The 16153-nt window shown below is 38.0% G+C and overlaps 1 protein-coding gene across 1 annotated transcript in view; it reads right to left on the reverse strand.

Moving 5' to 3' along the window:
• Window positions 1-375: 375 nt before the first annotated feature.
• Window positions 376-16153, reverse strand: part of LOC105034840 (lysine histidine transporter-like 8) — a 28564-nt gene continuing 12786 nt past the window's right edge. Inside the window, exons 3-5 of the mRNA XM_010910147.4 lie at window positions 1494-1921; window positions 1192-1323; window positions 376-1050 (exon numbers count right to left, since the gene is read on the reverse strand). Coding sequence (XP_010908449.2) covers window positions 565-1050; window positions 1192-1323; window positions 1494-1921 — 1046 coding nt within the window. The 3' untranslated portion in view covers window positions 376-564. The remainder of the gene's footprint in view (window positions 1051-1191; window positions 1324-1493; window positions 1922-16153) is intronic.

Genomic DNA, 16153 nt, shown 5'->3' on the forward strand with positions numbered 1-16153 from the left:
ATTTATTAATTTGTATCTTAGGATATAGAAGCTATCCTGTCACAATGTAAACAGTGATTACAATGAAAATTTGCTTGGGAAGCGAGCGTGGTTTAATGAGTTCACATCATGCAGACCCATGGACCATGTTTCATTACTTTTGTTGTTGGGCCAGTTCAAGTTTCGGAACATTCTTCTTTGTCCTTTGATCCTAAACATGGAAATTGGAACACTGTAGAATCTTTTGCTTGCATAGATTTTCCGTCGGTTACCTGAAACTGACCTCCAAACTGGTAATGTAAGCTGTCATCCTTCACAGTTCAAGCCTCAAGTTTGAACATCTCATGTCCCATCAGAATATAATATACGTAAAGAAGAAAAAAAAGCTTTAATAGCTAAAGTAATCTAGTTATGATATCATAAATTAAAATCTATTACAACAAATCACAAAATAAATACAAATCAACACAGTATTCTTGGAGACACAAAGGGATAACAGGAGCAAATCATTTCTATGTAATACTCGAGGAATTTAATGCTGCAAAAGATGGAACAGCGCCCAACCTTATCCCTATCAAAAGGAATTTAGTTAGGCTTAAAAAATTTGAGTTTGAGCCCACTGTTCACCATGCTCCAGACACCACCAATAGAGAAGGCTAAGCTGAAAGCTATTCCCATCATGCCTAGGCCCCAATTCAGATACCAGTTGAAACTAAATCTTTGGGGCTTCTTTATAAGAACCCACATGAAGCAAGGGTATGCAAAGGTGACAGGAAGTGTGAGGCCACCCAACAGGCCAGCCAGGCTAGAAAGGAAAGGAAGTGCTACTCCAATGAAGAATGAAATAAAGCCATAAAAGACCCGAAAGCCAGACCGGACCCAAATTGAGCATGGACGATTTGTTCGGCTGGTGTAACCTGCCTCGAAACTGTCGAACACTGGCATTGAATATATCTGGAAACTACTCAGACAATTAAACACAACCAAAAGAAATGTTGTTGCCAACAGCCCCCTTGCGATATCATGGCTGTGAAAAGCATATAGGGCATTCAGCATCCCTCCTGCAGGCATCTGCAAGGTGAATAAACGTTAGGATCAACATACATGCATATGGTTGAATATATGATATAGCTAGTGACTAGCACAACAAAAGAATAGATTCTGGTTACCATCAGAATTTCTACGCATAGTGATGGTATTTAAAATATTTACCAGGTTCCCATAAGCCCAAAAACCTCCAATGGCAATAGGAAATAAACACATTGCAATTAGAAGATATGCAACTTTGGCTCCTCTCCACATGGGAACATGTGCAGGATGTTTAAAAGTTGATGGCATTGTTGCCTGCAATTCAAGTTCAGCAAGAACTTCATGAGCCAAAGAAAAGGGATGATAATAATAATAATAATAAAAGAACGCTGGAGACATTCTCATCCAATCCTGTCATAATAAAAATGCTTAGACAGATCTATCAAGTTCACTTGGATAATTCTTTTGGAGCCTCGAGTATATACCTGAATCTCTAATGCCAGATTGTGTCCTCTGAATGCAAATGCTATTATGCCAAGAGCATTCAAGATTGAGAAAACCGATGCAGTGAAAGACTGGGATCTGAGTGGCTGATAAGAGATAGAAGGGGGCCTCTCTTGGCTGACTGAGAGTACCCAGGCCATGCTAGTATAGGTGATTGCCGTTACAGCTCCAATAAGTGAGAGTCCAGCAATGGAGTTTAGGTTTGGGAGCTGAGAAAGAACGATGCATAAAGAGGTAAATACCAGATACCACTCAACAGTTGAAAGTGGGTTTGATGAACAAAGGGGCCCGCAAACTATCTGAAAAAAGAGCTTCATGGTTTCCCCCCCAATAAGAATCAATGCTGTTGCAGTTCCCGCTGATAAATAAACTGTCGGGAACAAAGCTAGCCAAACACCTAACCTTTCTCCTGAATTAAAAAAAAAAAAAACAATTTTGTACTTAAGAGCATTAACAAGGCAAAAAAATACTGTATACGGCATAAACATTAGCCTCCATTTATAAATTTATGGGGTTTTACCATGACAGTGGCGTACATAGTATAGCATTTAATATCCATTTTTGACATTTAGGATCTCTATTTGTAACTTTGTATGATTAGATTAATTTCATCATTTTCACAAGAATAGATGAATGCACCATTTTGTTCATGAGAGCCAAAATATATCTTCCATGAGCATACTGTCAGGTTCTGAATGTGCTCTATGACATAGTATGCAACATAATTCACAATGTAACAACGGTGAGATCCAGTAGGAGGTAACAAAATTTTAAAATATCTGATCTGCAGCTGGTCTTATCTCTCCCTCACCTATGGATCTTGATGAACACACGGAGTGAGTAGTGACTGTGTAGCTTAACTGCTTATGCTCATCATAATCATACAGAAAATAGAATTACAGATACACATTGTTTATTGCTGGAGGTGGTGTATATATTACTGCATCATGCTAACCCGATTCTTCAATTTTTTTTTTTTTTTTTTTTCATGTGATTGCTTAAAAACTGAATCAGTCCATAACTATAAATGATCCACATGCCGATTTGGAGAGGACAATAACCTATTAACAATTCACTTAGCGCACTTTGCGTGGAACTTGCCAACCTAAACTGATGTGTAATGCTCAGAACAAAAGCATAAATCATTGCCTGCTGCATATCAAATTCCAACACATGGTTAGCACCCAAATATACTAGAATACATGACAACCAAGAATTAAATTCTATTAGTAGCATCAAGAGTTCTAATCAATAATTTAGATGGCCAATATTGGACCTAATCGCCAATCGATTTACAGCCACATTGACTTTCCCTGACAAATTCAAAGTTTAAATGACCCAAAATATGTCGTTAGAAACAAGTTCAAAGGTGATATAAGACATGATGCATCAATATTGATTTTATTTCACGCATAAACATGTTCAATGAAGCATGAAAAGTTGCTGGTCTCTGCCTCATGCTTTTAGAACATGATCAATCAGTGCACTAAGCTAAGAAGATATGAAAAAAATCTGTAGCAGCCTAACAAGAATTTAGTACCTTGCTCCTAGTATGGAAACAAAACCTTGATGTATTATTGGAGAATTCACACAAGTACATAATTCACTTAATTGTATTCAAGTCAGAGCTAGCAATTATGCACCTAGTCTATCAACCCAGTCTGCTTTAGAACCCTGTAATCCACCAATCATGTTCCCAAATTATGTATGGGATAGGCAAGCATGACTAGCCTGGGGGTTGTCATATAATTAGTTCTTCATCTCTGACCTTGCCAACAGCCCTCCTCAAGGTTCACAATCTTAGTACTGGTACCATATCAGTATGTTACCAATTCGGTATGGTATAACCTATACAGTCCAATACACACCTCATATCAAGATAGTTCCTAATCCTTTTTTTCTCACATTTTATCATGGTACCATCCGAAATGGTACGAGTCGGTATAAAGTATGGTACGTACCATAAGGACCAGTTCAGCACATATAGAACCGCACCCTAGTACTACAGGTGCCTAACAGGTATAGTATGGTACAATTGACAGCAAACCATGCCCCTACTATTCACCCACTATCTTGGACTATTACCCTGACTTCCCACCATCATCTTGCTTGGTTGTAGACCAATCTCCTTTCCTCATCCATTTCTTCATTTCTCCTCTCTGTTTCACTTCTCAGTTTATTAAATGAGTTAGGTATCAGTCCACTAGTATGTCAATGTGTTTAAGTCAAACATGTCTGACAGACTACTATGTAGGACTGGAATCTAGGTAAGGCCTTTGCTGTGTGATAGTGGATGTTGATTTGAGCTGACCCGACTCAATGACACCTATAAATCAACAATAAGGGGAAAATGAGAGAAAAATTAAAAAAGTGAACAATAGAAGAAACAATTCACAAAATAGAGGAAGTAGTGAATACAAAATACCTCGCTGATATGGGGAAATAGCCTTAAATACAAAGGTCAAAATACAAAATTGGAATTACATTGAATGTAGTCTCTCTTTCTCTCTCTCTCTCTACTCGATGCACTAAATACGAAATACTTGGTAAAGGATTTAAGCATTCCAAAACTGCCTAAAAATGCCCAGAAATATAGCCATTAAAAGTTCCTAGAAAGTTTTTTTTTAAAAAAAAAATTATATTTTCTCGTAATGTCTAAATTATGCATCAAGAGGGTGCAAAGGTGGACAATATCAATTGTAGTAGTGTGTTAAAATATGATATGGCATCTAATAAAAAGTACACTTTGTTGATTATGATCTATACACTTTAAAACATGGATACATTGGAAATTAATAAGTTTTTTAAAGCTTAAATCATAGCAAAATGTCTTAGCATGTTATTAAAGCTGTCCATTTTTCTACCCATTTGATGCAAATGTTAGAGACCGTAAAAACAAACGACTTATAGCTTCTAAGTATTTCTAATGGTGTGAATCATGATAGATCATATGGATCACCAGTTTGGAAGGTCTATCATTGATTGAATCATTAGATCTTTTTATAAAAAAATTAACAATTAGTGTACAGTCCAATTCTCCACCCGCTGCACATGTAATGATCATAATTCTCCAACTAAACAGAGCTTGCAATTTGATTCTATAGAGAAATGACAATTTTATGCCATGTACCACACTATTTATCAGAACTTTTATGGAGGTATTCTTCTAAGTTGACCAATATCATTAATGCAGCTTTTCCTTGCAAAGATTGCTTTATTTGTTGGTAGCACCTCTCTGCAAGTAAAGCTAACAAATGCAACATATGAAAGAGGAGAGGGGTAAAGTGGCCATTTTTGGTAGGACCAGGTCATAAACTTTGTCCAATCACATTAATATAAATCTACCCTACCTCTCTACTATCCAGAGAGAGGCTCTATGTGTGCTTTGGGCCCCGCGGGGGGGGGGGGGGGTGTTGGAGGGGGGAGGGATTGCAGTATTCATTTTAGATGGTCCATAGCTGCTTTGAATTGTCATAATCCAAGTTTGAATTATTAATATGATTCTAGCCCAAGTACTCTAATCCAATTAATTTTGCCTTTTGATTGTACAAATTGAGAGAGCACAAAATTGATTTCTCCCTCACTTCATTGTGTCAATTTGAGACAACATTCCCTTTCTTAGGGGAAAGAAATGAAAGAAACCAAATGGCCTTATATTATTTGTTTATAGCATCTAGCATGTACAAATGAACTTTGCTGATGCCAAAATCCGGCCCGATGATAGTGGATCTTGTTGAAGATTTGGAGACGTGGAGGGCATTGTTCGATCCATGCTGGTGGAAGATGGAATACCGATCTGTCTTGAAGAGTCGTGGATCTGCGCATAAAAAGAATAAAAAAGCTTGTCGGATTGGCTCTGATCAAACCCTCCGATGCCTAAATCAGATCGGACTTTGGAACAATAACAATAAAGAAAAATGTAATAGAAGATTAGAGTAGTGATGAATGTTACTCTATTATGATCGGCTTGTTTTTGATCTGCCTTTACCTTAGCATTTTCACCTCAGCTAGATCAGATCGACTTTTTTCCTTAATCTTCTTAGATCGGCCATAGGACCTCAGCCTTCGGGAGCTCCATATTTGGGAGTTTGATCTTTGAGAGTTCAGCCTCAGGTTCCTCACCTCGATCTTGGCCTCCACTTCGGCCTCAGCTCGACTTTCACCTCAGCCTCAGACTGACTTTGATCACATCCCTATGGTGGCAAGGGCATGGTAGATGGCTGCGGCCTCGATGAGATCGGCCTCGGAGAGACAACCAAGGTTTTGGATGAAGGTGAGAAAAGAAGGAGAAATCTTGGGCATTAGGATTATAGATCTATAATAGTTTGAGGTCATGCATGGTGATATTGGACTTTCTTATTCGTGGTTGGTCCTTGGAGAGCTCATAAGGACGTGGATGTCTATGCTTGCATCAAATGATGGAAAGGACATGAGAAGCATAGTGGAGTCCCATCACAAGGAGAGACATCGATTGGAGAAAGATGTTGGAATTCGAGGTTTGGGGCATGCATTTGTGTTTCAAAACTTTATTTTCTAAACACTGCAGCGAAATACAAGATTAAAACACTTTTAATCTGAATCATGCATGCATAAAAACATAAAACCACAAGGATCTAATTCATGTATTGAAATTGACATATGCTGAAAATCAGATTATGATCAATTCATATACCTGTTTTGCAATCATTTTCTTCAAATCTGGATCTGAAAGAGAAGAGATTTTCTTCTAGCCGTACAAGTATCCGATCTCTATAGATATCCACTCGGGATCAGTCTAGAACAGTCCTCTTCAAATTGAAGTTTCTTCTCTAAAAAAATTCAGCCTGCTGAATCTGAACGAAGTCTGAATCACGATCAACACTTGATCTCTTTTTTTGATCTTCTTCTTCTCCTCTTCTCTAATCTTTCTTCCTTTGTTTGTGCTGCTACCAGCAGGTAGAAACCAGCAAACAAGAGAGACCAATCAGCCTTGGACGTGGAACAATGTGGGACGTCCCAAGCGAAGGGATGTGTGGACGTCCAAGGAGAGGGGAGAAGGAGAGGAAGAGAGGCCGTGAGGGGTCTCCTTTGTGGTGTGTGGGGTGCTGGTTGGATGCTCTAAAGACCTTAGGAGAAGTTTCTTTAAATAGGCATGAGAATTGAATCCTATTCAATCTCATAATACAAGTCCTACTTGCATTGGACTTCCTAATAACTTAAGTTATCCAACTTACTTTAGGAGATCCTTTAGGCGCCAACAATTGAAGCCCTTGCACCCATTATTTCACACTCCAAAACATACCCAAGGGACGCCCCATATAAGATCAAGAGGCCCTCTAATCGTAGAACACGCCCAACTTGATCAAATCAAGGTAGCGCCCAAAATAAACTATCAAAAAATTAATTAGGAACTTACATCCTTAATTCATATAATCCAAAACCTTAGACACCTAACAATTGGAGTCTCATGAATCTAATTCATGTAGTTATTAGTAGGTAATTAAGTTTGAATTATCTTATCAAATAAGAAATCTAAATGGAAAGAGAAATTGGATCCAACCATGTGCTAGCAATGTTACCTTGAATCCAATCGGATTTCTCTAAATCTAATTGACACTTTATAAGCTCAATTGCTAATTCCAGACCTAATCCCTTTGTTGTGTGACCTCATAGGTTCAATTTTATCTGGTAATGAGATATACAATGATTTCTATCAAAGTATGATTGAAACTTTTTTTAATGGATCGGAACAATTTCACTCTAACTCATCAAAGATTGTCGATCCAAAATAACTTTAGTGAGCTCTCATAATCCACCAGTAACACCTAGCAGTATGTAGTGGCAACCCAGTAGAACTGAAATAAACCTCTAGATGTAGTTAACGTGTAATTCCGTCCCTCTATTGCGAGTTCCGACTAGATGATAGGTCATGGATAAATCGTCAAACCTCGACATCAGTCATATAATAAATTCGATTAGCTCAAGTCCAGTTGTGAATTCTATGAAAACTCTTTTCCATCAATCATACTACTGTGACCACAGATTCTCGGACTTAGCGTCTCAAATCTATAGGACTACTCCTTTCTATCAAGATTGATAGATCCCATCTTGATGCACATCCTACTCCTCAGTAGACCAACTATCGCCAATATCCACTACAAGGGCTCATTGAGACCCATGTTTATGTGTCAATCAAACTCCACAGCCTCACCGCGAGCAGCAGTGCCATCTCAAACCAGTCACACAACTACAACATCGAGATGATCACTGACGATCGAGTAGAAATCCAAGTGATCTCTCGTATAGTCCCGTTTAGTACTAGTTCTCTAACAACTATCCATACTCGTCGTCCAGTGTCTCTACACTGTAGACTAGAGACACATCTATCTCAAAAGAAGTGATTTGTGCATCAGTCTATCCGAATCGATCACCTCCTCATGATGATCCTATGATCAGGAGCATTTAGGAATTAAATACATACCTCTAATTCTCAACACCTTGAAAATATGTATCAAAACTAATTCCATGGATGATTCAAAGACACATCACACTTGAATAAAAAATAAATTTGTCTTTTTATTGATCAAATCAATGTATTAATACAAAATTGTGTTTTAAATTTATTACAATGTGTCAGTCATATTGCCTTGTAGGATATACATCTACAATCTTCTACTTGGATTAAAGCCAGTTGGCCATAAATCTAAATCCCATCTTCTCAAAGTGGACTTCAATTTTCGGTTGGCTCAATTGCTTAGTCAGCGAATCTGTCACGTTGTCCGCAGAGTCTACTCTCACACCTCAACATATTTTTTTCGAGATAGTTGCGTATGATGTGATACCGCCGCTCGATGTGCTTCGATTTCTAATGAGATCTCGGCTCCTTAGCAAGTGCTATGGCTCTATTGTTGTCGCAGTAGAGTGGTATGGCATCCGTTGTCATAATCTCAAATTCCACAATAAACTTCTTAAACCAGAAGCCTTCTTTTACAGCATCCGAAGCAGCAACATATTCAGTCTCTGTGATCGAATCCACTATGATGAGTTGCTTGAACTCTTCCAGCTAACTGCACCCCCATTGCAAATGAACACATATCCTGATGTAGACTTTCTATCATCAAGATCAGACATAAGTCTGAGTCAGTATACCCCTCAACTTGCAACTCAGAATCTCCTCCAAAGATCAAGAACAAATCCTTAATCCTTCTCAAGTATTTAAAGATGTTCTTCACAGCTATCCAGTGCTCCTCATCTGGATTTGACTCATACCTGCTTGTGAACTCACAGCAAGGACAATATCAGATCGAATACATAGCATGGCATACATGAGACTTCTTATAGCTAGGCATAAGGAATCCTACTCATGCGCTGCACCATCATCTTGAAAAGATTAATACCATGCCTAAGAGGTAAAAATCCTCTTGGAATTTTTCATGCTGAACCTTTTCAGCACTTTTTCTATGTACAACTTTTGTGACAGGCCTAGCATCCATTTAGGTCTATTCCTATAGACCTTTATTCCAAGAATATAGGATGTTTCCCCTAGATCTTTCATGGAGAATTTCTTGGACAACCATCTTTTGACTGTGGTCAGCATGGGAACATCATTCCCAATGAGGAGAATATCATCTACGTACAATACGAGGAATATTATCGCACTCCCACTGACCCTTTTGTATCCACATGATTTTTTTCGTTCTTGATGAAATCAAACGATTTGATCGCTCATCAAAATGATGGTTCCAACTCTGAGAAACTTACTTTAATCCGTATATGGATCTTTACAGCTTACAGACTCTGTGATCATCATCATCAGATGTGAAACCCATAGATTGCTCCATATAGATATTTTTCTCAAGATATTCATTCAGAAAAATAGTTTTCACATCCATCTGTCAGATTTCATAATCATAGTAAGCCGTAACAGCAAGTAAAGTAGGATGGATTTCAGCATGACTACGGACGAGAAGATTTTTTGATAGTCAATACCCTCGTGCTGACTATAACTTTTAGCCACAAACTTAGCTTTATAGGTCTCTACCTTATTATCGACACCTATCTTCCTTTTGTAGATCCATTTACATCCAATGGGTACAATACCCTCAAGTAGATCCACTAAGTCCAGACTTGGTTCGAGTGCATCGAGTCAATTTCTGACTTCATAGCATCTAACCATTTCTTGAAATCAATGTCAGACATCGTCTCGTCAAAGATGTTAGAATCATCACCATGACTCCTATCTCCCATAAGAAACATTTCTTTTACTCCCTCCGTAAACATACTCATATACCTTTCAGAAGATCAGGAGACCCTGCTAGATCTACGAGATAGTTGAGGAACGTCAACTACTGACTTATGGACAATGGGTTTCCGAAGATCTATAGCTCTTGACTCTTCAGAGATCTCTTCGAGCTCAACTAACCTCCCAGTGCCACCATCCTGAATAAACTTTTTCTAAAAATATGACGTTTCGACTCACAATCACATTGTGGTCTTATGGAAAGTAGTAGTATCTCATGGATTCTTTAGGATACCCTATAAAGCGAACTATAATAGATCTATCCTCTAATTTATCCGCCATCTATCTTTTGACATAGATCGGACATCCCCAAGTCTTAAGATAACCTAAACTCAGCTTCTTACCGAACCATATCTCATACGATGTGGTAGAAACGAACTTTGATGGAACCCTATTCAACAGGTGAATTGCGATTAACAAGGCATATCCCCAAAGAGACAAGGGTAGATCAGTGAAGCTCATCATGGACCGAACCACATCCAATATGATCATGTTCCTCCTTTCGGATACTCCGTTGAGCTGAAGTGTTTCAGGAGATGTCCATTAAGAAACTATGCTGTTGTCTTTAAGATATCCCAAAATTTTCGACTAAGGTATTCACCTTCTCGATCAGATCGAAGAACCTTAATGGATTTGTCTGTTTGCTTTTCTACTTCATGTCTGAATTTCTTGAACCTTTCAAAGACCTCAGACTTATATTTCATCAGATACACATACTCGTACCTAGACAGATCATCGATAAAGATAATGAAGTAGATATAACCACCCCTGGCCTGCACATCAAATGGCGCACACACATCGGTGTGTACTAGGACAAGTAACTCAGTGGCCCTTTTTCCGTATCCTACAAAGGGTAATTTGACCATTCTTCTTCGAAGGCAAGATTCGCAAGCTGGATACGACTCTGGATTAAAAGAACCAAGGATCCCATCCTTCTCCAGTCTGTTTATCCTGTCCTCTCCAATATGGCCTAATCTATGGTGCCACAAGTACTTTTGATTAATTTCATCTCTGAATCTCTTTTGACCTACGGTACTCACTGTTTGCTTGTTTAAGTTCACATTCGCATCAACATGCAAATGATAAAAATTGTCAATTATAGGGTTTGCCATATCGGGCCGAACCGCCCGATATGGGGCATGCCGAACCATCTCGACGGGGAACCGAGACGGTTCCGGCATGTAAAACGTATATGCCGTTGTCGGAAAAAAAAAGAGAGGAAGAGAGAAATAGAGAGAGGGAGGAAGGAAGAAAAAGAAGGGGATTCGCCGAGGGGCCGCGGAGGCCCTCCGGCGGGCAGCCATGGCCGTCGGGCGCGAAACGGCCTCTCGCGGCTCCGCGCGGGGAACAGGGGAGGATCGCCTCTGTTTCTCAAATTTTTTTTTTTAAAAAGCTTTTTCAAAACGAAGTCGGCAAGTGGTTTGCCGACTTCACTTAATTAAGTCAGCAAACCACTTACCGACTTCATTTTGAAAAACTTTTAAAAAAAAAAATCGAGAAACAGGACGGATCGCCCCTGTTCCCGTGCGGAGCCGCGGGAGGCCGTTCCGCGCCCGACGGCCACGGCTGTCTGCCGGAGGGCCTCCGACGGATTCTCCTCCCTTTTTTTTTCTCCTTCCCTCTCTCTCTATTTCTCTCTTTCTCTCTTTTTCTTTCCCGATTTCCTTCGTCGGTTCGCCTCGATTTGGAACGAAACGGAGGCGTGCCGTATCGTACCACCGGTCGGTCGATCCGACCATCGATACCGATACAGGAAACTTTGGTCAATTAAAAGACCTCATGCAACCAATTTATTTCGTAAATAAATGAAACAAAAATCTTTATTGAAATTAATTTCAAAATTTTCCTGTGCTAGCACAGACACAGAAATTAAATTCCGACAGCTACAGGAACATAATAATAGTCTTTTAAATCTAATCTAACACCAAACAGTAATTGAAGAGGGTAAGTACCAATGGCCTCTGCAGCGATCTTTACTCCATTGTCGATCCGAAGGATCATGTCACCTTCCTTCAACCTTCACTTTCTATCAGGTCCTGCATTGAGGTACATATATGAGCACTCGAACCAGAGTCTAATACCCAACTAGAAGTAGAAGAAACTGTAAGGTTAGATTCAATTACGAGTATATCTTCGGAAGGTTTATCATCCTTTTTGATCTTTAGACTCTCTAGATATTTTGGACAGTTCCTCCTCCAGTGGCCTTCAGCATGACAGTAGAAATACTTTACCTTTGCTTCGGCCTGACTAGGAACTTCCTTCTTTGGCCTGCTCTCCTTTTTTTGCTTCTTAGCGGATTGTGCCTTCTCCTTCCCAGTAGACTTTTTCTTGGAAGAAGTCCGCTCCATAGTGAGAACAGTGCCCCTTGAACTCTTCAAGGTTCTTTCGTAGTGACCAATATGTTGACCAGTTTGGGTATAGTACAATCGAGCTTGTTCATATAAAAATTTACAATAAATTGACTATATGAACATATAAGGATTGAAAGATCAGATCCATCTGCAATTCCTTTTGCATTTCAAGCCCAAGCTTTTCAAGCTCCTCAATGTCTTTGATCACTGTCATACAATGCTCATAGACCGACTGTTCTTCGCGCATCTTCGGATTGAAGAGACTTTTGGATACTTCGAAGTGCACTGTGCGGCTCTGCTCACCATACAACTCTTGTAGGTGAGTGATCATAGCTCTGACAGTGGGCATATGCTCGTGTTGGCTTTGCAACTCATTTGACATAGATACCAATATATAACACTTAACCTGACTGTCTTCATCCGTTCACTTCTCAAAAGCAATTCTTTGCTCGGCACGTAATACTATGGGTTCTTGGTCGAGTACATGGCTTAAATTTTTGAGGATCAGGACAATCCTAAGATTTCTGAGCCAATCTTTGTAATTGATACCAGTCAAACGATTGATTTCAAGAATACGGACTAGAGGATTTAATGCTGACATTGTTTAACTGCGAGAGTAAAGATTCAAGTTAGACTTTTGTACTTAATGATTATATTTGCTTCTAGAAACTTTAAGATACAAACAATGATTTTCACTAATTTATCAGATCCCTCCACTCTTCCAGAAGAAAACGAAAATCCTAACGCGACAAAAGATTCCTAAGGAGTGCTGCGGCCCCACCAATGACATGCATCTCACCTAACAGTTATTGATAACATGCACATTATGCGTAGGTAACTCTTTGTCCAGATATTTCTTTAAGCATGTTGTAACAACTTGATCTCTAAGTCATGTGGGCTCACCTAACAGTTATTGCCCACATTTCTTAGTTAAGTCCGATCCACCATTCACAAGCAGGTGCAAGACCGTCATTGGGTCCCTCACCTAACAGTTATTAGGTCCAACCCTATCCTTATCCTGGAGCAACTCTTTGCTAATAGTGGTTGCGTATTCCCAATGCAACTGAACCACTGTGACCAGTCGAGAACAATCAATGTCAGTAGCACGTCCACACATCTACAACGATGAAAGACCTATGGATTTAATATTTATGGGAAGATTTAGGTTTAGGTCTCATCTAATCAGTCATTATATGACCGATCTAATGGCATGGACTAAACCAAACCGCTAAGTAACCCAATTTAAGATCTAATTTTTCAAATTGGCTAGGTAAGTGGAGATCGATGGGGGTCCCCCGTTGCTTTCCTTAGACACTAATAAATTGACCAGATAAGTGAATGAAATTAATTAAATAACCACGTTTCAATTACTTGTCTTAGACACCAATAGATCAATTGGTTCAAACATATTAACTCAAACGAATCAGACTCAAACCATCGAGCCAAATTAGATCCTTAGGTTAATCGATTCTACATATGAGACTTAATCGATTCGATCAACAACAATTGTATGATCATTTAACTTAATTGATCTGATTCTAATCAACACTTGACTCGATTCGATCAATTAGTTAATCGAATTAGACCCATATGACTCAAATTAAAAATCTTAGATGCAATCCTATTACATGACCTAATTTATAATTTGTCTATAACCAAAACCCTCATGCATAAATACAAATTTTAGATTCTAAAATCAAATTTCAGATCTAAATTCTTTGCATGAAAATAAATTTTAAATCAAGAAAATAATTTTTAGATTTAACATACAAACATATATCACATATATGCATGTAAAATTCAGATCTACTACATGATATCATATATCTCATATACTAATCATGGATCATATCAAAAGCAATTTTATGATTTTAACATGCAATTATATATCTCATACACGAATCAAGTCATATAAAATTTCAGATTTATGCATGCATCTACATATCATATGAATATGAACTAGAAACCATTTTAGATCAAAATTCAGATTTATGCATGCTTTCACATATCAACTATATATTATAAAATAAAATTTAAAATTAAATTTCAGATTCAAAGATTCATATATACATCTTATGTATAAAAAAAAATCAGATTTTAAAATTTTTTCAAAATATGTATGTCAATTTCAACAATATGAAATCCGTGGCTCTAATACCACTGTTAGAATTCGAGATTTGGGGCATGCATGTGTATTTCAAAACTTTATTTTCTAAACACCACAATAGAATACAAGATTAAAACACTTTTAATCTGAATCATATTTACTACATGATATCATATATCTCATATACTAATCATGGATCATATCAAAAGCAATTTTATGATTTTAACATGCAATTATATATCTCATACACGAATCAAGTCATATAAAATTTCAGATTTATGCATGCATCTACATATCATATGAATATGAACTAGAAACCATTTTAGATCAAAATTCAGATTTATGCATGCTTTCACATATCAACTATATATTCTAAAATAAAATTTAAAATTAAATTTCAGATTCAAAGATTCATATATACAACTTATGTATCAAAAAAAAATCAGATTTTAAAATCTTTTTCAAAATATGTATGACAATTTCAACAATATGAAATCCGTGGCTCTGATACCACTGTTAGAATTCGAGTTTGGGGCATGCATGTGTATTTCAAAACTTTATTTTCTAAACACCACAATAGAATACAAGATTAAAACACTTTTAATCTGAATCATGCATGCATAAAAACATAAAATCACAAGGATTAGTTCATACAGATTATGATCAATTCATATGTTTCGCAATCCTTTTCTTCAAATCTGAATCTAGAAGAAAAGAGATTTTCTTCTAGCCGCATAAGTGTCCGACCTCTACAGATATCTACTCAGAATCAGCCTGAAATAGTCTTCTTCCAATTGAATTTTCTTCTCTAAAAAATTCAACCTGCTGAATCTGAATGAAGTTTGGATCGCGATCAACACTTGATTTCTTTTCTTGATCTTCTTCTCCTCTTCTCTAACCTTTCTCCCTTTGTTTGTGCTGCTACCAGCTGGTGAAAACCAACGAACAAGAGAAACCAATCAGCCTTAAGCGTAGAACAATGTGGGACGTCCCAAGTGAAGGGACGTGTAGACTTCCAAGAAGAAGGGAGAAGGGAAAAGAAGAGAGGGCATGGGGGATCTCCTTTGTGGCGTGTGGGGTGCTGATTGGATGCTCTAGGGACCTTAAGGGAGGTCCCTTTAAATAGGCGTGTGGATTGAATCCTATTCAATCTCATAATACAAGTCCTACTTGCATTGGATTTTCTAATAACTTAAGTTATCCAACTTACTTTAGGAGACCCTTTAGGCGCCAACAATTGGAGCCCTTGCACCCATTATTTTACACCCCAAAACATACCCTAGGGACGCCCCATATAAGATCAAGAGGCCTTCTAATCATAGGACACGCCCAACTTGATCAAATCAAGATGGCGCCCAAAATAAATTATCAAAAAAATTAATTAGGAACTTGCACCCTTAATTCATATGATCCAAAATCTTAGACACCCAACAATTGGAGTCTCATAAATCTAATTCATGTAGGTTATTCGCAGATAATTAAGTTTGAATTATCTTATCAAAAAAAAATTCAAACAAAAAGAGAAATTGGATCCAACCATGTGCTAGCAAGGTTATCTTGAACCCAATCGAATTTTTCTAAATCCAATTGACACCTCATAAGCTCAATTGCTAATTCCAGACCTAATCCCTTTGTTGTGTAACCCAATAGGTTCAATTCTATTTGGTAGTGAGATATATAATGATCTCTATCAAAGTATCATTGAAACTCTTTTCAATGGGTCGGAACAATTTCACTCTAACTCATTAAGATTGTCGATCCAGAACAATCCCAGTAAGCTCTTACAATCCACCAGTGACACCTAACAGTATATAGTAGCAATCCAGTAGAACTGAAATGAATCTCTAGATGTAGTTAACATGTGATTCAGTCCCTCTATCGTGAGTTCCGACTAAATGACAGATC

This window comes from Elaeis guineensis, chromosome 13 (assembly GCF_000442705.2).
Source record: "Elaeis guineensis isolate ETL-2024a chromosome 13, EG11, whole genome shotgun sequence".
Taxonomy (NCBI): Eukaryota; Viridiplantae; Streptophyta; class Magnoliopsida; order Arecales; family Arecaceae; genus Elaeis; species Elaeis guineensis.